This window comes from Folsomia candida, unplaced genomic scaffold (assembly GCF_002217175.1).
Source record: "Folsomia candida strain VU population unplaced genomic scaffold, ASM221717v1 Fcan01_Sc011, whole genome shotgun sequence".
NCBI lineage: Eukaryota > Metazoa > Arthropoda > Collembola > Entomobryomorpha > Isotomidae > Folsomia > Folsomia candida.
The window spans coordinates 4,833,915-4,858,594 of record NW_019091203.1 but is presented as its reverse complement, the minus strand read 5'-3'; the positions used below and the strand labels follow the sequence as shown (position 1 = coordinate 4,858,594).

Below are 24,680 nucleotides of genomic sequence, written 5' to 3'. Positions count from 1 at the left end.
TCCAAGGCAATTATGGGGGTAGGAAATGTTTAGATTTTAGTATGGGTATTTTCCAAAGCTTGAAAAAATAGAAAATGTAAAGTTTCTATTTGAAAAGTATTCTACATCTTTTTAATTTCATACATATATATTTATTCGAGTTAATTCGGGTGTACAGTATTGACCAAATTTTAAATTTTGAAATAAATTTTGAAATAAATTTAACATCTAAATTGTCGTATATTTATACTGTTTGATTTGTTTGGACTGCACAAAACGAGGATAGAGTTTTACAAGGGAATTGGCCAAGGTGTACAGCTGCTCCTCCCCAACTGGACAAAGCCGCGACTACATGTTAGCCGATTCAGCCGAATTATTATATTGCTTAACACATTTTTATTTTGGCGTAAAAATCATACTACATAAATAGAATAACTTCTACGCCAAACCAAAAATAACTGGTGTTAAATAATAAAGTAATTCGGCTGATTCGGCTAATGTAATCACGGATTTATCCATTAGGGGAGCTGTACACCTTGGCTATTCCCCTTGTAAAACTCTATCCTCGTTTTAAGGAGTCCGAACAAATCAAACAGTATATATCACTTCAAAATTTTAACTACTAATCTGAAAACATAATTCTACTTTTCCAAGGTATGCGTGCGCCTGCAATGTTGCACCAAATCTTGAAACAAGACATATTTCTTCCCACAAAAGTAACATTCCTTACTTGCAGCCTTGTGGCGTCTCTTGTGCGAGGCCAAATTTTCTTTCGAGTGGCTCTTGTACTCGCACTTGTCGCAGGAATGGATCTTGAGCTCTTTATTCGTGGCATGCTTCGTCTCCACGTGGCGCTGCAAATTCCCCAGCCAGAAGAATTTCGCGTCACAAAATGCGCACGAAAAGTTCCTCTGATTTTCATGCCCAACTCGGATGTGACGTTGTAGGCAGCGTTTACCCAGGAAGGCATGAGGACAAATGTGACAATGCAACACGTGTCGGGCAGATTTGTCCAAATGCGTCACCTGTAAAATGAATATTCATCTTGGTAGTGTTGCCGCTGATGGAGTTAGTCTTGAATACTTGTGAAAATTGAATTTCTGAGCATTCCGGGACTACTAGATAAATTTGGGATAAAATTAAGTAAATAAAATTGTCATTGTCTTATTCCGGCTGATTTATGGCTAATTAATATGTATATAACATAGTTTGAACTATTAATAAGAATAGGTTAATTTTTTTTAACCTACTTGCTTACAAGCAGCTAATTTTCCCGAAATATGCTAATCTATTTACCTCGTGATCTTTTATGTCTCCCTTCGAGCGAATCGCATGCCACAAGTGGCACACTTGTATGGCTTCTCGGTCGTGTGGGTAGAAATGTGTCGCTCAAGAACAGGCCTCATTTTGAACTCCTTTCCGCAAAATGTGCACCGATATCGGACCGGATTTTCGGCATGTTCAGTTTTCACGTGTTGCAAAAGACTACGCTTGTTTTGATAGGTCTTTCCACAGCCGGGAAACGTACACGAAATACGGGGCCGTTTCCTCATCGTACCATGCATGGCTTTAACATGTTCCTTTAAGTTGTGGGAATTGGCACCTGGGTCGTTCCCGGTTGGTGTGAGCACTCCACATGTGAACGGTTAAGGTGGGTGGATTTTTTAAAATTTTCCGACAAATCTGAACAAAGGGTTAAATTCTGACATATAGATATGCAAGGTGGTTTAAATGTCTCGGTGTAAGGGACAATTTTACAAAATTTTGGAGAAGGAAAAATAAATTGAAATTTTGGAAAGTGAAAATCACATGTAACGGCGAATAGGGCTTAGATTGCAATCAATTATTTAACTCTAATTTGCTTCAAATCTGTGGAACACACATTCTCAAAATTCTTAAGGTGTTGAATTTCGTAGGAAAAATTTCGGTACCAGCTTACGAATTTTTACAATGGAAAAATTTTTCATTGTACCAGGACATTTTTACCACCCTTTATATTTAACGTTGGAGATGGTTTTGATATTGAAAGTCTAAACGCTCACCTGGCATTTCACTTTCGCATCGGGATCGTGCGTGGCAAGATGATTAGCCAGGTTCGACTTTCTTGTTATCGTTTTCGGGCACTTGGGACATTGCCACTTTTTCAATCCTTTCTTATCCATCTATCGGGATCCAATTGCGCGGAAGTTTTTAAGTATACGTACAGGTTTTCTAATCGTTGAAAATTAAAATAGAAATCTGCAAACACAAATTACCAGTTCAGCTAACTGTAATAAGCAATTTATTTTTAATACAACTTTAGCAAGGAGACGGTCACAAATTGCGTAACTGGAGGGGGACCGGTGGTCTAAGGCTCAAATTATATTTTGCCTATTTGGCATATGTAACAAATCACGTTTTTTTGCAGTGCGTAATTTATGAACGTCCCCACTACTTCTTTTTAGTTTATTTTATTTATTACAACGTTACCACGTTATGGTCGCAGATGCATCGTGGAGCTTAGTAAGTGTTAAAGTATGAAGAGAAGTGCATGGCCAAGTGACTCGTGGTTCTAAAATGAGTAAGAAAAAGGTTGCATTTGTTCAACCAGGCCTTAGGGAACGTCCATAAATTATGTCAACGTAGAGGGCTTGGGAAGGTAAAAGTTTTACGTGACACGCCGATATTTAAAAAGGAGGTGCAACGTGTAACAAGGGAGGAGAGAGGGTATGCAAAATGAGCACTTTGATGTGACATAATTTATGAATCTTCCCCAAGAGGCATGCAACTCAAGCAGGGATGGTTGAGACAAACTCATTTCACCATGTGTAAAAATAACCAGGATTTATTCTCGGAATTTTTATTTATGTATACACACTGAGGGTCGATTTTCTGAAATCCTAACTGTTGTATATGAATCATATACATGCAATAGTTAGGATTATGAATTATGCAAAGTATCCATACTTAAATGCGTGTAGAATTGTCTAAATAATATGTGTTCATATTGCGCGACAAGATTTCTACGACCGAATGATCTATTTTTCTTGTGTATTTTTTTGTGTTGGATTTATTTTCACGAATTCATGTTTTTTGGAATGCATTTTACTTGGAAGAACATCAAACTATGCTGAATACTGTTTGTGCAGTAAGTAAGTCAATATGATTAATGCAAAAAAGTGATAATTAGTTTTCATGATCATGAGATTTTTATTTATGAATTTGTTAATTAGCAACGACAATTTATTTCTGGGCATTTTTGATTTATTCGTATCAATAAGTACGACATATTTTTATAATATACATACGACGTGAATAAATATCTGCATATACCAACTACGCAAAATTATTAATCACCAGTATTTTACGATAAAAATTATCATATTTAATGTCATCTAAATAATCTAAATAAAAATGTTACAATATTACAATCATTGTAATCATTTTGGAAATAAATTAATGCTTATTTAACTTAATTTATTGAGTACAATGAGAAAGAGGTTTGTTGAAAGACGAAGAGGAAAATTTATGCAAGGCATGACTACCTTCATGCGTCACAGGATGAAGAAAGAAGTAATTTAAAAATTGTATTACCAATACAAGAACAAATTTAGTCCTTCAACAAAGCATAAAAGTTGAAGGATATGAAATACACAATTCGATTATGTATCGAACACGATAATTAAACTGTGAATAGAATATGATAATATGAAATTATTAGTTCAATTTAAGGTGGATAAATTACAAAAGCTAGGAACATAGTGGAACCGGAGTCCTCCTCTTGTACTAGCCGAATTATTTCAAATTTTCCCCGTTGTACTTTATGCATTTGTCGCTGAGCGAATTACTAGGCAAAGCATTAATTAACAGTTTAGACGGACAAAAGCGACTAGAAGAATTTTATGAATTTTGTGAGCGCAGAGCTAGGATGAAATACTGGTTGGAATACCTACATGCGTCACGAAACCCACGCTGCTACTGTGTGGGATTTGCATAAAGAGGAACCTAATCTTCAAGTCGCCAATTACCATCTTGATGACCCTAATATAATATTAATTATCCGCCGAGTAACGGCATTCTCCGAGGACAACGGGCAACATTATGAAACCAGAACGTTTCGTAACGTTGAACTTATGAAAATGTGTATAAATAAATACTCTTTCTGTGTACGTTTTGTACGTACTTATTGGAAAATGATTATGCGTGATGGAATTTAAAATCAAATCCATTACGATTAATCATTTCCCAATCAATGGGTACATACACATAACTATAAGTACATATGTATATCTGAATCTTAAAAGTGTCTCTGTTAATAAGTAATTATGTATGTATCTGCACTATAAAAATTTAAATTTAGGTAAAAGGGTAAAGTTAACTTTACTCTTTTGCCAGGTTAAAGATACTCTTGATTTAATTCATTCTAAGAAACCCGGTAACTAGTTATTACCAGGCGGCGTATCTATCTGACAATGCCGCATGGAATGAATTTATTATTGCGTGGCAGACATTTTGCTACCATACCGGGAATATCCCCAGTCGAGAAATTTGAAAATATTACCAGTTGGTAACTATGTAATTTTCTACCACTCAATGATAAATTAATTACCATGCGGTAGAGTCACATAGATACTCCGCCTGGTAACAACTTAGTTACCGTGTTTCTTAGGGTGTATAGTTTGCTTAATTTAGAAATGAGACAGCATTAACTATTCAAAGCGTAAAGTTACATATCTATTTCTTGGAGTTTAGATTTGTTTAAAAAAAGTACCTATTCCTTGAAAAAAGTTAGGTAACGGTAGCCTTTGTTACTTGTGTGATGGGAGAGTTTTATGTGGAAAACATATTTCCTGTTGGTATACATAAAGTGAACGAGTTATGTACTGTGCGGGTGGAGCTTAAACCTACGGCCTCCTGAAGTACCTTGTGCTGAGACTAGGGTTTCTCGTGAGTTTAGCTCCATTCGCACAGCACATAACTAACTCACTTCAAGTATAGTATATACATAAGTGTGGTCAATTTCGTGTATGAACAGTGAGGATGATTCTGTCCAAGATATTCAAAATTAGGTGTGACTCAAGTCCTGGAGATGGGTTAGAGGCTGATAAATTTTGTGACCTTGAATTAAGAAAATTACGAATTAAATAGACCGTCCGAGTGGTAAATAGCATGCCCAGATTTGTGAAACATTAATAATCATTCGATTCGATTTAATTGGTCCATTGATCATTCAGTGAAATGATGAATGATTATTAAAAATTGATTCGTACATATGTAAATATGTAGCTACAGATGCAATTTAGAAAACAACTTGGTTCAAGATAATGATAAATTGACTCACCACTTTTAAATTATATGGTTCACATTTTTGCAGTGCATGGGTTTATGTGTTGCTGGGATTTTGAATTCTGAAAAAATATATTGCTTCACTTATTTCTCATTCCATTGAATAATAATGTGAAATACGTAGACAAGCAGCAAATACAAAATTATTTAGGTACGTATGTACATACTGTATTAAAAATATTTGCTTACATATTTAGACGAGAATTTCAGATCCGCTGCTACATACTCGTAATTTAAATGACACTAATTTATTTACCCTACTAAGAAGTAGTTGAGATGCTTAGAACTTTATGTAAATTTATGAAACACTGAAATGAAATGTAAAATGTCCGGGGAAATAAAAAATCAAACCCTTCCTCCCTTCCGAGGGAGAAGGTGAAATAACAGTGCGGGATAAAACGGACAAAGGGGGGAACTCGTTGAGTCTGGAAAATGATATCGTTGCCATGGTGACGAACAAAGGGTGACAGATGCCCATTCACGACTTGCTGATTTGAACCAAGTATCCTTGCCTGGCAGGAGCAAGCATGTACACAAGTATGTACATACATAAGGGACTGTTCATAAAATAAGTGCCACAAATTTTCCAATTTTTGCATCCCTCCACCCTTCCTCCCTACACCTCCTTGTTGCACAAGGTATCCTGTAACCCAACGATGCGTTACGTATTTTATGATCGTGCCAGTAAGCATAAACTTTTTTGCTATCCGTGGTTTCTTCTAAGGGGAAACCAAGCGCCATAAAAAAATTGTGCTTCCTGGATCGGACCCTAATTACATAATAAATACATACATACGTAAAAGGGGAAATCTGACCGAATTATAGATATGTACATACATCGTACATATGTGTCTTTGTGTGTGTGTGTGTGTGTGTGATTAGGATGAGTTGGGTTAATTTTATACGTGCGATTGTTATCATCTCAAGAACTTCCTGGTCCAGGTTTGAGGATACCAATGTTATGTTCCCATATATTTATTCTTGGGTGAAAACCCCCTTATGGAAGTGTTTTGTCCGTCTGTCCGTCTCCACGATAACTTTAGAAAGGATTCGAATTTCGACATGTGGTTTTAGCCAACGTGTTTTTAATTTTTCAGGTACGGAGGATGAGTTTGAAGATGGGCGTCGCAAGTCACGGCGCCACGGTGATGAGGATAACAGGCAGAGATGTCGAATTTTTTGTTTTGACCGTTTTAGATTGATTAGATTAGACGTAGTTTTGGATGAGGATTTAAAAAATCGACATAGTTTTGACATGCCGTGACCATGTCACTTCACCAGTTTGCTAAATACATTTCGTTTGCTACGGGTTATTACATATGTCTAATAATAAAATACATTGAGCAACAAAGGAGCTCGAGGGATGCAAATAATTTCTTTCGCTAAAAATACCAAGGTGCATTAGATACGCTGCCACACTTATGTACTTGTGATGCTTAAATTGCATAAATATATTTCATAATTAATCATTAAAATTAATTAATGCATGCATGAATGCTTGAAATTGAAAATAAGGAGATAATTATTCAACTATGACAATTTTATTCGATATCTCAATCGTCCTACTAAATTCGCATAATTTGGCTCCATTATCTACAATAAGCTAACGAAGCATCAAGTTACATAAGTTAGATATTATTTAGAACATGAAAATAAAACTAAAAAACTTCCTACAAAATCCTAAAAAATTAAACCTCGTGAGATTTACTTATTCGACCATAAATACACCCATGCTAACTTTCATAAATGTTATAAACGACCTTACAAGTATTAAAAACCTTAATAACGCATTTATAACATTTAAAAAAAAATTTACAAGGTATGATTGCGACTCGAATGTTGCACTAAATCTTGAAAAGTGATGGATTTCTCTCCGCAAAAATAACATGCATGCCTCGCAGGCTTGTGCCGTCTTGCGTGAGCGGCCAAATAGTATCTCGAGTGGCTCCTATACTTGCATTTGTCGCAGGAATGGATCTGTTCTCTATTCGGGGCATGCTTCGCCTCCACGTGACGTTTCAAGTCTATTAAGTAGGAAAATCTCGTGTCACATGATTCGCACGGATAATTTCTCTGATTTTCATGCACAACTCGGATGTGGGGATGTAGATCACGTTTATTTAAGAACGCCTGGGTACACAAGTGACACTCGAACACGGTTCGGGCAGATCTTTCCAAATGCGTATTCTGTAAAATTATGTATTTAATACACACGTTTTGAAATTTTTCGCTTGGCTTTTCCCACAAACATGGCTAGCAATAAAACCGTTTTTTTTTTCAAGCTACATCGAGATTCTGTAACGATGAAAAAAACTAGCAAAAAATTGCGAATAAGATGGCGCATATCTTTCCGTTGAATGGCCCCTTTCAAGAAAAATATTGGGGTGCAAAGTTCACTCGATCGCCTTGGTTTTCTCTCTGTGGAGAAAAAGCGAGAGAAAATTTACTAAGAAATAGAACTTTGCCGTAAATATTTATCTGTAAAGAGGCCATTCAATGGAAAGATAAGTGTGATGTTATTCCTAATTTTTAGCTTGATTTTCTTAAATATAAGTAACTCTCTAAACAATACAGGTATAGATTGACAAAAGGTTCCATTGTAATTATTTACCTCGTGACTTTTCATGTCCCTTCTGCGGGCGAAACTCCTCCCACAAGTGGCGCAATTGTGTGTCTTCTCTGTCGTGTGGGTGGCAATGTGATTGTCAAGATCATGCCTCCTTTTGAAATCTTTGCCACAAAGTGTGCACGGAAATTGGATCGGATTCTCGGCATGATCCGTTTGCACGTGCCTCACCACGTGGCCTTTATTCAGGAAGGTTTTCCCACAGCTGGGAAACGTACATGGGAAACGGGGTCGTTCCCTCGTGCTGTGGACCATGTTAATATGGAGTCGTAAAGTGTTCGAATCGAAAAACACCCGGTGACACGTGTCACAACTTGGTCGATTCCGTTGGGTATGAAGCCTCCACTTGTGTAAATTTAAGGCACGTCTATTTTTGGAAACTTTACCGCAAACCTGGGAAAGATAGATGCGGATTTAAAGAATTTGTAAATATTTTTAAAATTATGTATGTACACGCTCACCTCACACTTCACCTTGGCATCGGGATCGTGTGTGATCATGTGTCGCGTCAACCCATTTTTAGTTTTAAACGTTTCGGAACACTTTGAGCAATCCCATTTCTTTCCTGGTTTCAGATCCATGTGGATTGGAGGAGTTTGAGGGCTTAAATATTTTCCCAAAAAAATAATGTGCTTAATCAAATGTAATATGGTACCTGTAAAGGAAAAAAATACTCTAATAAATATTTAATCTTTCCATAATTTTTGCTAACTATACACATTTCAAAAAGATTCATGAACATGACGCACATTCGAAGCAATTGTTACCGAAAATATTAACGGTCAGAACAGCAAGCAAATTTTGTTTTGTTAATACTTTTAGTAACACACAGCGATAACTGCAACATGTTAAATCTGTGTAGTGTGCAGGATTGCTTACGTTACGTGCATATGTATGCAGATCTTGGTTAAGAGTGAGTGAGCACGTAAATTTGATTGTGGCTCGCGTGATGAAAAAAGGGTTGCATCTTTGTAACCTTAGCAATTATAAATAGAAAACTGGACAAATTCCTGGATAGCAATAACTAACCCTTCACCCTATGGGACCAAGGACCAAGCATATTTACATAGGTGTGTACACATACAAATATGTAAATAGATGAAGCCACATACTAATGGTACACTTAAAAGTCTGTAAGAGCCAACTATCGTCTCGATAAATCCATAATGTTAAAAGGTAGTTTTGGACTGGGATTTCAACAATCGACATGGTGCTGATGACAGTATGACCGTGTCTTTTCACCCCTTTGCTATATTTCGTTCGCAATGCAACAATTTATTGCATATTTATGTATGTCTAATAAAACGCATTTGAGAAACAAGAGAGTCCGAGGGACACAAAAAATTGCGTTCGCTAAGATTTGTATATTGCATTACATAGATACGCGGCTGTCATACACACATACTTGTGATGCTTAAATCTCTTATAAGTAGTTCATAAATAATGACCAAACTAATATTAATTAATGCATACAGAAATTGAAAATAATGTGATAGTTATTCAAAGATGACAAGTTTTATTTAATACCTAAATCGTCCTACCTTAAATCGGCATAATGTGGCACCATTATTCGTAGTAAATAAGCTAATGAAGAATCATGTTACATAGGTCGATTTTATTTAAAACATGACAATAAAACTCCAGAACTTGGTAATCCTAAAAAATTAAAGCTCGATATTGTACTACTTTCGACTATAAATACATAATACGTATTTAAGTGAATATGTATGACATACAGATTCACTTACAGAAATGTTATCTTACTTATAATTACTAATAACGAATTTAATTTTAACATTTTTAATTATGCGCACTAAATAGAACCCGATGGACCTCAAAGTTCTACTCACCTTGCACATTGTTAAATTCAGATGGACACTACTTTTCGGTCTCAAATTCGGTCTCACTATGAGCGATTTCACGTTAAAACTTAACTTCAGCCAGGTTTCAATGCTAAGTAAATGGGAATGAGATTTTAACGCCAGAAATTCACACCTCAGCTCTAGTGAAATGCAATTGACTGAAAAACTCTTTCTAATTTTGTCAACAACAAATACAAATAGAAAACTACCCAGGACTGAAAAATAAAGGAGGAAGAATTTAGAAAGATTATTAAACGTAATAAAATTTCGCTCTGGCCCCGTAGTGTTTTGCCCTAACAGTATCTTGTGTTTCCCCGTCTGCTCAAACCACTTTATCCAGACATTGTGCAACCCAAACTCAACCATATTTTTACGCTCAAAGACTTTTCGCGCAGAATGGTCTGAATTTGAAAATATACGGGTCTAACTTGGTTAACGTTCTTTGCAATGTAGCATTTATACAAGTTGTTATAATTTGTTTCCATACCGATTCGAAACATTTCTTGATAATTTACGCTGCCATAGTATACATTTTTCCTGTGCTCCAAATCTGGGGATATAAATTTTAACAAATCATTAATAGTTCCTACTTGTCTTACTGGTTGAAAAGAGTTATTGAAGATTTCTGAGGGAATCCCTTGAATCTTTAAATCTTCTAGGATAAGATACTCTTCCCGAACCACGCCATAATCGACGTCCTCTTCATAAAGCAAGACAAATCCTTCGTCAATAAATTCTTTTAAAGTTGACAATTCCTTGAAATGCGGGGGAATTATTAGCCTAGCAGTAAAAAAATATTCGTAATGAGAAGCCAAAATTTGTAGGGAAACTATGAACATGACATTTAGCGAAAGTGGACTTCTTTTCACGGGCTCCTTAAATACGAGGAAGAAGCACCCCAGAAACCTTAAAGGATCTCTATAAATTGGATTCTGTCTTTGCCTAAAAGCAGCAAAAATAGTGAAAGATAAGACTGCAGGGAAAATTAGTACAAGCCAAATTAATCCTTGGAAAGGCTTAAGCCATGTTGCAAGATCCGTATTCTCCCCAATTTTATCAAAGTTACAATAGAATATTGCAAAACCTATAAACTGGGATAACTCCATCCAATTTACTATATCATACTGTCCATCGACTTGGCCAGCAATGAATATATAACCGAAACTACTATTTCGACCGGTAGCCATACTTGTTTCAAAAGAAACAGTAAAGTTTCTTGCGTCCCTGATGCATTGCAGTGTTAAATTCCTCATTGCAATAGTACAATTTCCAGAGCCAATCATGTTGATCGCACGTTTTGTATTCGGCGAGGCTCATATATGGCAGAACAGCAGCGATCCTGAGCTTTACGAAGAGCGACTGAAAACTTGAAGGAGTAATTGAGGGTGGGTCATACTTCTTGGGTAACTGCAAAACCCTATCACTACGACAGTAAGCACAGAAAAAGTGAAAATCTAATGTCACTGCAACCTCACCAAAATGCTGGACAAGAGCGAGAAATAGTTTCGCAGGAAATCTGGTATCTTTACTAACATAAATGCTGTTCATACTTGTCTAATGGTTCCGCAGTTGATCCGACTACGTAAAATAAATTAGTACAACTGAAATTCGTCAAGTTTTATTTAAAACACGTTTTAAATCCTGTAAAACAAAATATTTAATTACTTATTACCGATCGCAGCAATAAAGGTGAAAAGAATTATGGACTGTCCGGTGAAGTTAAGTGTCAAGCTATTTTAACGTACACAAAATGAATGCATGAATCAAATCTAACGAAACTTTGGTGGAATGCGAACGATGAATATACCAAAGGTTTTCAACCCTTCAGTGGTTCAGATACCCCTTCCGTACCGGTGGAGAGACAACTTTGTCGAGGACCCCTCACGAGCGCTTTGCCACTCGTTTTACTTACGCATATGACGAATTTCTCCATAACCCGCCGAAATTTTTTGAAATTTTTTGGTGGTCTTTTTTATGAGAGTATTATTTCTCCATTTATGCCCAAAATCTTTCACTGGATCGACACTGCGGTACTTTTGGGGTATTGTCTTTGTTATCGTCGAAATCAACTTTTTTTCCTCGAAAATATTCTGTCACTATTTTGGTGCTATGGCACGTAGCCATGTCCAGCAAAAACAAAACACGTTTGTTTTTGATACAGGGGGTCAATCTCTTGATGACACACTGTTTTAAATAAAGTTCAAAGTTCATAATCTTGGTGGAAGCGAATGGATTTGAGACGTTCCTATTTTTGTCGATCTCCGGCGATCTTATGTACTTCATTGGAAATTTTGCTTGGTTTTGAATTTATATTTCGAACAAACGACATTTTTACTTCTACATGAGTAGAACTTTACAGGATTGACGATTCGAGGTCAACGGAGCAGTAGTTTTCATCATCCACGAGGAGAAACTTCTGGGAGTCTATTTTAACATTTTCTCAACAAGTTTTCCAAAAATTGTTTTGGCTGCGTCTTTTTTATCTTCGTTGTATTTTGGCGCGGTTTTAGTGTTGCAAGTTTTGAAGCCCATCTTATTGGCCTTGATTTTGGGGCGTTAGGTTTTTGAAATTTTTAGATGTCTGGGCGCCACCCTCATGGATCTGTTGGAATTTTTTGAGAAAAACTTTTTCACGTTTCTCGTCAGTATTTTGGTCCTCTGGCGGACAGGTCGACAAGGCCAAATTTTATATTTTGCATTTTCACGATCCTTAGATACGTATAGTGTGTGGTGAATTTTGCCGGGTGCATCCCTTGACGGATAAGGTGGTCACGAGCCTTTTTCCGATCCGTAAAAATCGCTTTTTCGCACGAGTGGCAGACTAATTTTTCCACTTCCTCCAAATTTTGTGCTGTCATTTTTTAACCACAAGAGATAATCAAATTCTGTTTTCAGTTTTAGAAAGCTTATCAAATTTTCTAATTTTGGTGCTCTGTTACTTATCCAAAATTAGTTTTTAAGTGATTGAAAAAATAAGGGGAACCTTGACACTATCTTTCACCGGACAATCCATACGACTGTCATTTCAGCTCAAGCGTCAGACATATTTCTGATCTAAATTCGACCTTCGTTACAACCTTTTCTTATTCACAGAGGAGGTAATGGAGATCAAATTGAATTGCAAAATTTCAACACGCTTAATATATAATTTCCAGGAAAAACTGAATGCATATGTAAAATAGACATCTTGCTTCTGTGGACTTTTGTAAAGGTCACATAAATAAATATTTAATTTCTTTATTATTGCTGCAAATACAAAGTGGTCATTAAATAACTTGATTTTAAATATCTACAACAATACAAAAAAACTGAAAAGATCGTCCAAACATCTTATAAAATTCTATTTGGCAATTCTAACTTATTTTGACTACACCCCATTACATATCATGCCTAAATTGGAATAACTATACTATAAGTATTGAAAACATTAAGGGCGTTGATTATATTCGATTGCCTTTTTCACTGCAAAGGCAACTCTTGTTTTTCAGATTTCATGTCAAATTGACCCAGTCACATTGACCCACGACAAATTCACCCGCTCATATTGACCCAGCGACAGATTGACCCAACACCATGTTGACCTAAGTCATATTGACTCCATGCTATATCTATATTATAAGCTGGAAATGTCTCTTGGCAACGGAGGTGAAAGTAATTCTAAAAAAAAATAAATTCCAGATGGGCACCTTCTGACAACCACCCCAGATAGCTACTGTCCGACAGATACACCCCAGATAACCACTGCATGACAACCACCCCCAGATCACCACTTTTGTGTAACTGGTGACGCGAGACAAAAGTGTGAAGTGAACAGTTTTCACTTCACACTTTTTGGAAGTATTGACAAGACACAAATTGCAGTGCTCCCAGTGCACACTTTACCAATGAATTATTTGGGGGTGGTTATCATGGGTGGTTATCTAGGGGTGATTATCATGGGTGGTGATCTGATGGTGGTTATCATGGCCACTTTAGTTTAAAGTTAAATAGAAGTGGAAGTCAGTCATGGGTATGCAGGATTCGCCACTTTAGTTTAAAGTAAAGTTCAATTGAAATTGAAGTCAAGGCTACAACCAGCCCCAGATAACTACCATTAGACATTTAATACGCGCCAGTCTAAACTTGACTTTCTTTGCTTTCATTTCGGTTTCCGACAGACGTTTGCAGTTTATAATTCTCGCTCGCCCGGCGGGAGACGGGCTTATACGCTAGTTTACATATAACCAAGGAGGGTTAAACTCCATGAGATAGTTGCTCTATCATATCCAATAGTAATCTCAACTTTTTTGAAATTTCAAATTTTTTCAATACATTGGTCAGAAAATCTTCAAAATATTGAGATTACTATTGGATATGATAGAGCAACTATCTGGGATCACAAAAATGTAAATAATCCAAATCTGATGATTTTAGTGGAACAACTCTGGGGGTTTTGGCGTCTTTGGGAGGTGTGGCAGGCGTAAATAGGCTCATTTAGTTTAACCCTCCTTGTTTGTATAGCATGGGGTCAATATGACTTGGGTCAATTTGTCGGAGGTCAATGTGACTGGCTCATTTTGACGTCTCACCGTTTTTCAAAACTACAACTTGTAGCCTACAAGTGATGGATTATACAGAGGATGGGCCATCCTTCTAGAGAAATTTTCAAACGCTCGCGCGAAAAAACTGGCACAACTTATGCAAACCCGGTATAAACTGTTTGGTAGACAAACCAATTAGGTAAGGCACTGATTTTTTTCTACTCGAAATTCTGAAAAATGGATCGCCCCTGACCATTTCAAGTGGAGGTACTAGTAAAATAGTTTTCCAGCCAGAATTTGACCGAAAGTGTGATAAAAAAGGGCTAATGCACGTGGACATGAAATTTCTTTGGCCTCAATTTATAGAATAGTAAATGTACAAGGTGTTAGAAGACAAGCCATTAATCAGGGACTGCCTCCTCCCTCTAAAAACTGCCCCCTTGCAGAACGGACCAAAGGCTACAAACAAAACTCAACCGTTTGATCAACCAGGAAATCCCAAAGAGCTTTTTCAATATGGTGAAACGACTAAAATCGAATCACACTAGTATTCAATAAGTCACTAGATGAGATTTGGACAAAATCAAACAGAAGAAAACAAAACTGCATGCGTTGAACCAGCGTCACATCGCTAATTGTCACTTTTTTCCAGAAAAAGCTGTATGAGAAACACCTTGTTGGAATTAAGGACGAATCTGCGATCACAATCGACGAAGCTTTGTTCAAGGTATATGACTGTAACGGGAGAAGGTCAATTTGCTGTGCGTCGTGGAGAAAAGAAAGAAATTAGCTACGATGCTAGATGGACTTTGGAAAAGTTTCAAGGACAAGACGTTAAAATAAGCCTTCAAAAGTGTCATGAAGTGTTTTCATGAAGGAACAAGCGTTGCAGGCTTGTAGTTCAGAACAAGGGGCATCACTTGGAGCAAGTTAATTATGCAAGAAAAATTCATATGTAGGTTAGAAAAATTGTTGAAAATTTCTCTAGAAGGATGGCCCATGCTCTGTATTTCTTAACGATGCGGCAGCATATCCAATTTCATGGCTTGAATAATTTGACGAATCTTCGAAGCGTCAAAATGCTTCAGATTTTTCGTAAATCTGTGGCAAATGTGTCCCGACCTAACTCTTCTGACCTCATCTGGTTCGCTAAGAGGGGGCTCTTCTACTTCAGAAATGCCACACGTTTGATTTTGTGTCTCTACAAAACGGTCTTGAAGACAACTTAGCTCGTCCCAACTCGGGGTGTCATCAAAGTTGAAATATTTTGCAACACATATCCCTAATTGATCACAGCAATGTCGTATCCTTTCAGAAATTTTTGTCACATCTTCGTTAAGTGCATCCTCCCTTACCTTGGTCCAAACGTAGGCCGTCAAGTAGTAGTCAATTGCAATATCGTATTTCTGCATAAGTTCGTATGCATTGCCAAGGTTCAGCAATTTAGTTATTTTATTGCAATCGATGAAATGAGGCCAGGATATTGAATCTTCTGCTAATAATGACTCTTCTGCGATCTGTATATATTGTGAAAGCCGTGAGCTGGATCTCGCTGCTTCTTCAAGCAACGATCGACCTCTTACGACTTCAGAATGCATTCCCCCCAAGAAGACGGCCGCATGTGCTACTAAGGATTGCAAAAGTGAGAAATCTTGCACTGTGTCAGACTCATCATTACTGCTGAAAACTCTGGAAAAGTAATTAATTTTTGCTCTCAGAAGGAGTAGATTAGTTTCTGGGAATATTAATGTCATTTCTTCAATGGTTGTGGAAAAAAGCTGAATGGAACAACTGGTCTGTGCTGTGCAATGGACACCGATGAGCGCATATTTCTCCACAAGATCAGGGAAGTGGAGGGCCTGTTTCCAAACGTCAGCTAAAATGAGGCCTACCTCATCATCCCAAGCATAGTTGTTATTTTCATCATTCTTCAAGTGATTGAACATAACGTGCTCCAAAACTTCGGATAAAATGTTTCTTAAAACTTGGTATAACTTCTCGGATGGTTTGAGACTAATTTGGATCCGCGTCACTTCCCTCACCATCCGATGTACGGATAGAATTTGTTTGGTGACATCAATACGTATTAAGTGATGATCCCTTAGAAGTTTGAGGGCCTTATCGAGCCGATCGTCCGCATTTGGAGTCAACTTGACTTTTTTGGGTTCTTTAACATGAATAAAATTCTTATTTATTGCCAAAGTTCCACAAATAAATAAACCAGTTTGGTTACCTTGTATCAAAAAAAATGTTGCACAGTTGATAATTTTCTTTAAAGCTGGCATTGAAGTTCGTTCTGAATCTAGGTGTGACAAAAGTTTGTGCAATTTAACAGCCCATTGCCCCTCCATCCCTAGACTATAAAGGAGTCTAATGCTTTGCCTCCAAGACTTAAATGTCGTCGTTCGATCGCTCTCACTCCGTTCAATCGGGGATAGCGGATGGTCCAGTAATTTCTGTCTTTTTTTTGCGGACCCACCTTCCAAGTCACGAATGTAATCCTTTATTCCATATGATTTGATTCCACTCAAATTTTTTTGCTTAATGTAGTCAACGGCTTGTTGTAATTTCCGTGGAAGGTATTGCACTAAAGCGGCCAAATCTTGGAGGTCCAAAGGATCTTCCATTAATTCCATGGGTAAATTGCTTTTGAGAAACTGGGTCGCTTCCTGTTCATCGAGCAGATCAAGGGCAACGGATGTCCCAGCATATTTCGTCATTGGTAGCAGTGTTGACGTCACGATTGACAGGATAGGGACAGCCTTCACATCTGACGGTGAAGTTGACGAAATGGAATGTAAGAATTGCAAAATCCGAATCAAATTCGAATGGATATGATCGACATTGTCAAAGACAAAAAGTGTTTTGGCAGTACTCCCGTATTGGATGGATTTAATACATTTTTGCAAAAGTTTGTCATGTGATGGAAATTTTGGGATTCTGATATTTTCTGCAAGTTTTTGAATGGCTTTCTTTAGGGTTGATTTGTCATCACATTGGAACCAAATGACCCTGACTTGCGCGTCATCAGTCTCAGTGGCGGTTAATAAATCGTTGACAAACTTCAAGACAAGTGTTGATTTTCCGACGCCACTCATGCCTGTTACCGTTAGAAGAAAGTCATCGCTTTCTACGAATCCTGTTAAGGTCTTAAGTTCGGATTTTCTTCCAACAAAATTACTAATGCATTTTTTAACTCCAAAATGACGCATGTGGAATTTTCTAGTGGTTTCTTGTCTTGTCAAAGTATCTTCATTCACAAGTCTGTCAAGTTGTTCTACAAAAGGGTACAAGTCATTATCATAAAGTGTAGAAAAAATTAGATAATCCTTAAGGGGACGTTCATAAATTATGCGACGCAAAAATGGCGATTTTCTAGACCCCTTTCCCCATATCACATAGCATGGTATCATTTGAGCCATAAACCACACCCCCCCCCTCCTTACCCCCTGTGCGTTACATAATTTCAGAACAGTCCCTAACTTCTTACCAGAAACAGACACAAAGTTTCCAATTTTCAATATTTCTATCAGCATTTGCACAGTCGCCTTTTCTCCTTTTCTTGACGCCCAGAGATGCAAAATTTTGCTGAAGAGGTCATAATACGTCATCGCAGTGGACTTGAAGCTGTTGGTCAATTCTAGAACATCGGTCGGTTGGATTTCTAGTAGATCACAAAATTCCTTCCAGCTCTGAACAAGACAGATGTCGTTGGTCAAAATAAGTATAATTTTTCGAACGTTCCGAATCTCCGTGATATGACTCATTTTCTAGGATTTATTGATTTAGCGGTTTTGCTCAAGCTCAAGCCCCAGTTTGTCTGCTACTGGGCAACTGTTTTGTAAATATGTCAATGTCAACGGTATTAATATGATTGATGATCGTGTTATTTCTGGCATTCATTTGTCGATGACGGTGGATGTTATTGATTAAATTGATTCGTTCGTTAATGCTCATATCGCGTGGTCAGTGGCGGCGGATGAAGGGGGACATTAGCGTTGCGAGATTGGAGGAGGAGGTGACTATGTTTATTAACATGCGGAAGTAATACATAAGTTTGCAGAATGGGGGCAATGTCCCCCCCTTCCGGCGCCACTGCAGTGCTTAGTTATACATATTTTCCAGTGAAAGGATTTCATTTTGCTTTGTTCATGCACAGGAAATATGTACCTCAACATGGTCCAGATTACACAATTAATACTCGTGATTACATAAATATTTGCGTCACCTGCTAATTAAACGTTTATTACATGAACATTCTACATATGTAAGTGCCGTCACTATGTACTAACTTACTTCATGATACGTTGTGTCTTCGGTGCAAACACAGTTATGATATAGAATTAGCATGAAAAGAGAAAACGATCGACTTTACACGACACGCATATGTAAATGACTTACAATGCAGGTCTTTTACGTGTAAAACTCATATTTCCATGGGACCAATTTTATTTTGTTCACCACAAAAAATATGTATGTAAGCATACCCATATTTGCGTAAACATGCTTCACCAGAATGACTTCTAAAAAATCCAATTGTCTCGAAACTTAGATTTCAGAATTTCTTTCCGGTTTTTTTAAATTCATTAAAATTACTAACTCTTTCAAAGTTTTAAATTTTCGAAAACAATTACGTATATATTTTTAATAAATCAACTCAGTCATTCTGAAGATATATGCTTTCGAATTTTTGGACCTTCGAGAATTTACAAAAATTTTAAATCCGAGAACCGAGGTTTTGGCTAGAAAATAGTTTAAAATTCACGCCTCGCGCTCATATTGGTGCATTATTAAAAATGCAAAAATTACGGGGATGCTTATTTTTTGTGGTGAAAAAAATGGTCCCACGGAGATCTGAGTTTTACACTTAAAAGACCTACGTTGTTAGTCACACCTGAGAGATTTAAATACTTATTTAATTAAAAATGATCTCAACTCTCTTCTGATTAAATTTGGTAGAATGAAATTACAACGCATTAGTTTTCAGGTGTCACGTGGTTGCATATATGTACCCAATCGATTAGAATGATATCATCTCTCACCGTAACATACAAAGCTACGCTATAATATACGCTTTAATATACCTAATGCGAAAAACACATTCATGAACGCTGGACAAAACACTCACAAAAATATTACTGAAATCTCGAGATATATGTACGGTTTAAAATAGGTCTTTAAAAAATTATACAACTATCAAAAACCCGCATGTTTCATGAACGTTACCCAAAAATCGAAATGAATCGGTACACCTAATTAAATACACTTTCAATTCTAAACTATCTAGGGCCTGTCCATAAATTATCCAAAAATCTCGATTTTCTAGACCCCCCTCCCCCCTTCCCCATTAATATGTGTCAATTATTTAGGAGTTAAATAATTGGAGCCTTGGACCTCCCTCCCACCTGTCGTCTCGCAGACATATGTAATCTATTGGCCTTCCCTAAACTATACCACAAAAATCCAGAGCACCGTACATACACTTGAGACATAGATAAAGAATAAATTTACTCTGGATGTTGTATGTAAAATTTACATATCTAATTACCATTCATAGCGCATTTAATTTTCTAAAGGATAACATTATTTTTAAGAGTGTAGAAAATCTGGAGAAATATTCATCAACTGCACTTGATTCCACTGGAACTTGGTAAAATATTATTCCTAAATATGTATTCATCCAAGAGTGAGAAGCCCAAGGTAGTTAAACACAAAGCACGACCATCATAAATTATCTAATCTCGTTAAACATTAGATAATGTGACAAGCAAATACATAAGCGGTGTCAGTGCTAAGAAATATGAATAATGTATGCATGTAGAAACGGTTACTCATACGTAGGTGTTTTACTATTGATTTTCAAAACGTATGTTCCGCATTGTTTCTGACCAAAATTTTAATGAAATAACAAACTTCAGATACATTTAGGATGCTGTGATTTTTTTCAGCTCTTTAGGTTAACATCACCACTAGCAATAAATCAGCAAACTTTACCTCGACGGAAAAAATGTCAGATTTGCAAATTAAATATCGTAGTGTGATTTAACTTTTAACGCTGGAAGGGCAATCGGTGTCGCAGATTTATGATCGCATGCTTAAAGTTTACGATGAAAACTGCCCAACACAAAGCACAATATAATTTGGATCAGTAACTTCAAATGATGGCGAAAAGTGGTCTCGGACAAAAAGTCGCCAGGACGCCCAAAATCAGTTTCTTCCACAAAAAGGCTCCAGAAACTAGAGGAACCAATAATTAGAGATCCACGATTGAAACTGTCCTATTTAGCAGATAAGATGGGTGTTCCAAAACCAACAATTTGTTCCACGTTAACTGAAGACTTAGGTATGAAAATGGCTTCCGCCCGTTGGGTACCAAAATTGCTTTCGGCATCTCAACAACAAGATCGAGTTGACCTTTGCAATGCCAATTTTAACCTATTAAATGAAAACTGGAACCTGCTTCATATTTTAGTAGTTGCATATGATACTTGGGTTTACTATTATGACCTGCAGACTAAACAATACTTCATGCAATGGGAGCACGGGGGGTTGCCACCGCCCATGAAAGCAAAAGCGTAAAAATCTGCCAAAAAATTGATTATGACTATTTACAATGATACAAAAGGTCCCCTTCTTACATAATTTCTTGCTGGAATGCAGGAACCCCGACCGAGCTGCGTGCTGCGGTTGAAGAGAAACGTGAGGTCAAAATAAATAGTTGGCCTTTTTTTAGACGACAACGCGCCAACAAATACCTCGCTGGTTTCGAGGGCTGCTGCAGACGAAAAACGCTTCACCGTCATAAACCACCCCCCGTACAGTCCAGCCTTGACCCTTAGTGATTATTATCCGTTTCAAACGTTGAATAAAAGCATGAAGGGGAAACGATTTTGGGATGATAATGGAATCAAGTCGTAAATTTTTGCATATTTTCGAGGTAAATTTGGATGATTTATTGCGGGTGTTCCTTTTAACCGATTGAGCTGAAAAAAATCACGACTTCCTGAATGTATTTCAAGTTTGTTATTTCATCAAAATTTTGGTCAGAAACAGTGCGGAACATACCTTTTGAAAATCAATAATAAAACACCCACGTACATACACGAATACGTTCGTCGTATGTACATATTTACTTACGCACTTAAAAATTATGTTACCCTTATGAAAAGTAAATGCACTCTTAATTCTAAATTAAATTAACGATACTATGTAAATCCACAGTATCGTTAAACTGACAACGGACATATGTCAAAGAACAATGTCCGTCTCAAGGTCATCTAAATATGTAGATTGCCGTAAAAATACTATATTCAAACATAGCTGGGTCTGAAGCATATGAAGCTTGTTTCTAATTATGGTATTCATATAATGTCGCTTCTTACATACTTCAAGCTATGAATAACCCAAAAAAAATTACCTGGGTCTCCAATTATACCAGGTTTGTAATTGTACCCGGATCTGTGCTGTCTTTAGACCCGGCTATAAAATAGAGTGTCTACGGTACTCTGGATTTGTATAGAATCTTTTACCTAATTTAGAATTCAGAGTGCATTTACTTTTCAAAAAGGTAACTTTATTTTTAAGAGTGAATCAATTATACTGCGTATTATGCAAGTGCGCAAAGTGCAAAAATACGTTTGTGCATATACGTAGGCTGGGTAGAGCACTATATTTATTAAATTTTTACAGTATTATTTAACTAAATAAAATATTTCATAATCCAATTCACTTTAACGTAAAAAAGCTGAATTTTGTATTGCGGGATAAATTTGTACCTACATAAAATCTACTTGCAGACTACGGAATTCAAATAAAGAATTAATATTAATCTTGCAAAACCAGGAATGTATCCGAATAACGTAAGTAATCTTTTAATCTAAAAAAACTAACTCGCATTGAGGCAATTAACGCAGTTCGTGGTAACAATGAGGGTATTCATTATTTCTTCGTATCCTTAGTATTCTTCGTATCGTAAAATACTTACGACGCTTACGAGATTTTGTAAGCGTCGTAAGATTTTCTCATCGAAAATCACGTTACTACGCTTACGATTTTTACTAAACCTGACCCCTTGTTTTTTCTTCGTAAACTATTTTACGATACTACAGATACGAAGAAATAATGAATACCCTCAATGTATATAAAATTAGTAAAATTTCATAAACTTATAAACTTTTACAAAAAATTTCAAATATTTCTACTGAGAACTGGCTTATTTTTTTAAACTTTGCCAGCCGATGACGACGGAACTTCGTCTTTTTATTTTGGAAAAGCTTGTAAAATTATTTTTTAGATTTACGCATTTCAGCACTCATCGATTATTGCGGAAATTGCATAATTCAAACAAAGAATTATTTATTTGTAATTTATTCGGCATACTTACATACATGTGTAAATGTGTATGTATGACGAATTAAGCCTTATTGACAGAGATTTGCTCACATGTTTAGGAGAAAAATTTTTAATTCGCAAACGTATTATAGAAATGAATTACTATGCGAAATATTTACCTATGTACGTATGTACGATTTAACTCATGTATACACGTATTAAACTCATATACATATGTATGTAAATATGTAGGTGTCATTCTAATAAAGATGCTTCTTACGATAAGAACTTATATTTATGTATGTAAAAACTGCAAATTGTACTCGAAATTTAGAACGCGTATAACGGGATCCCCCAACAGGGACAAATGACCTACAACAATGGTGTACCTCCGCCACAAGGGTCCATCGGGTTTGAAAATGTTGGATATCCTCAACAACCCCCGCCACCTTATACGCCATACCCGACAAGTCCGTCATATTACCCGGCAACGAACCCATATCCCTTTCCGACTGACAATTATACAATGTACGGCGCTAACCCGCCGCACCAACAGTATGGACCAACTCCATACCAAGGACAACAACAATTCGGGGCATCGACGCCAACAGTAAGATATATATTTCAAAATTAGTCATCAAAATTTCCAAAATCTGCCACGGATTTCTGAGATTTGTGAGATCAAAATGTGTGAGATTTTTGGAGGAGTATCGTGAATTATGAACAATAGAATACGGTCCGCATTGCAAATTTGCTACTCGAAAAACCATTTCACTTGTTTAATTTAATGTTTAATAGGTTTGAATTGCTTAAATGTACAAGCTTTTTCTGTTCAAAAAACTAATATTTTTATGAAGACGAATAATAATAGAAATTAAATTAACCACCACTTAAAATGATATTTTTTGTCCTCCAAATTGTGGCAATAAACCCCATTGATATTTGCCCTCAGATAATTCAATTGTTACCCCATAAATACCAAATGAATCCCTCTAATGAAAAATTATTTTTATAATTTAGTGAGCAGAATCCATAATTTTAATTAATCAAATCCCCTTAAAATTTTAGACTTGCTGTAATCAAATTTTTAATGGAATCTTCATAAATATTTACAGAATCCATGCTACTGCAAAAAAGGAAAATATGAGGCTTGCCAAAAAATGAAGTATGGTGTTTGCCAATCGAAACCGAAATATAACCAGTCCACCAGTTATAGCGGGTACAATCAAGCACCCGGGTATCAGGGGGGAGCTACTCCCGCCGTTTCAGGTTACTATGCTCCAGTAGACAATGCGTACTTGGATGTAAGTAAATTATCCATTTTTACGTTTAAGGGTACAAATTCATTGCAATTCTTTACACTTTGCCCAGAAAAAGGCGAGAAAGAAGAAGAAAATGATGAAGTACGCCGCCCCCGTGGCCGCTGGCGTGGCAGGAGTTATGATTGGAAAAATCCTATTTTAATCGGCTTTTTTCAAATTTTTTTGAATACAAATTTATTTACGTGAAATGAAATATTTGAGAAACAAACTAAACAATATGTAAAACATGTCAACATAAATAATATTGGGAGCAAGGAGGTCAAAAAATTTGTGACTTAATTTGAAATATTAGTTACTAATTTTGATTAAATTTTTGCAACGAGAATGGCAAATTTACGTTGATGTATGCAAACTAAATTTAATAAATTTATTTATTTTAAGTGATACTAGAGATATTCTTACTCCGTCAATTGCCATCTGTAATGTGTGAACAAATATGTAAATGAATATATGTAAATAAATATGCACAAATGCATTTGTTTAAATTATCTTAAAATATTTCACTTATGAAAATAAGTTAATATAAGTATATATAGATTAAACATGTAATTAAGTATGTACATGCATGTGTTTAAATTTTCTTAAAATATATCACTTGTATTCCACACATAATTATCTACATACATGTGTGCATGCATTTAGAGATTTGCTTCTTGTCGCACTCGGATTCACGAGAGAGACACCTAAAAATAGAGTGGACACTAAATACAACTTT

General features: G+C 36.4%; 2 protein-coding genes and 2 long non-coding RNA genes across 6 annotated transcripts; 1 reads left to right on the top strand and 3 right to left on the bottom strand.

Annotated features, from left to right (window-relative positions):
• Positions 1-170: 170 nt before the first annotated feature.
• On the bottom strand, positions 171-2,525 carry LOC118436988. 2 transcript variants are annotated; one of them, XR_004835828.1, is made up of 4 exons: positions 2,449-2,525; positions 2,022-2,217; positions 1,276-1,662; positions 171-1,097 (listed from the first exon to the last, which is right to left on the bottom strand). It is a non-coding gene; the product is annotated as an uncharacterized LOC118436988 (long non-coding RNA). The 2 variants fall into 2 exon arrangements; XR_004835829.1 differs by having other exon boundaries at positions 171-1,004.
• Positions 2,526-3,266: 741 nt separating this feature from the next.
• On the bottom strand, positions 3,267-5,683 carry LOC118436948. Its single transcript, XR_004835803.1, has 3 exons — positions 5,494-5,683; positions 5,300-5,366; positions 3,267-5,076 (listed from the first exon to the last, which is right to left on the bottom strand). It is a non-coding gene; the product is annotated as an uncharacterized LOC118436948 (long non-coding RNA).
• A 7,348-nt stretch (positions 5,684-13,031) lies between these two features.
• On the bottom strand, positions 13,032-18,120 carry LOC118437092. Of its 2 annotated transcripts, XR_004835873.1 has the most exons (4): positions 17,803-18,120; positions 16,546-17,589; positions 14,361-16,479; positions 13,032-13,254 (listed from the first exon to the last, which is right to left on the bottom strand). XR_004835873.1 is itself a non-coding variant. In XM_035855881.1 (3 exons), the coding sequence occupies exons 1-3, from the start codon at positions 18,077-18,079 to the stop codon at positions 15,326-15,328; spliced, it is 2,475 nt and encodes an 824-aa protein (XP_035711774.1). In that variant the 5' UTR covers positions 18,080-18,120; the 3' UTR covers positions 14,161-15,325. The 2 variants fall into 2 exon arrangements, 1 of the variants encoding a protein (XP_035711774.1); XM_035855881.1 differs by lacking the exon at positions 13,032-13,254 and having other exon boundaries at positions 14,161-16,479.
• A 3,815-nt stretch (positions 18,121-21,935) lies between these two features.
• Positions 21,936-24,453, top strand: LOC110855003 (RNA-binding protein FUS). Its single transcript, XM_022103435.2, has 4 exons — positions 21,936-22,171; positions 22,978-23,253; positions 23,759-23,947; positions 24,015-24,453. Exons 1-4 carry the CDS (start codon positions 22,157-22,159, stop codon positions 24,105-24,107), a joined length of 573 nt encoding a protein of 190 aa, XP_021959127.1. The 5' UTR covers positions 21,936-22,156; the 3' UTR covers positions 24,108-24,453.
• Positions 24,454-24,680: the final 227 nt, after the last annotated feature.

Coding starts and splice junctions, on each gene's coding strand:
- LOC118437092 (XM_035855881.1), bottom strand. CDS start 18,079: ATGAGTCATATCACGGAGATTCGGAACGTTCGAAAAATTATACTTATT. Junction 17,590..17,802: donor AAACTTTGTGTCTGTTTCTG/GTAAGAAGTTAG, acceptor ACCCTTTTGTAG/AACAACTTGACAGACTTGTG. Junction 16,480..16,545: donor AACATTTTTTTTGATACAAG/GTAACCAAACTG, acceptor TTCATGTTAAAG/AACCCAAAAAAGTCAAGTTG.
- LOC110855003 (XM_022103435.2), top strand. Junction 23,254..23,758: donor TCGGGGCATCGACGCCAACA/GTAAGATATATA, acceptor AAATATTTACAG/AATCCATGCTACTGCAAAAA. Junction 23,948..24,014: donor TAGACAATGCGTACTTGGAT/GTAAGTAAATTA, acceptor CACTTTGCCCAG/AAAAAGGCGAGAAAGAAGAA.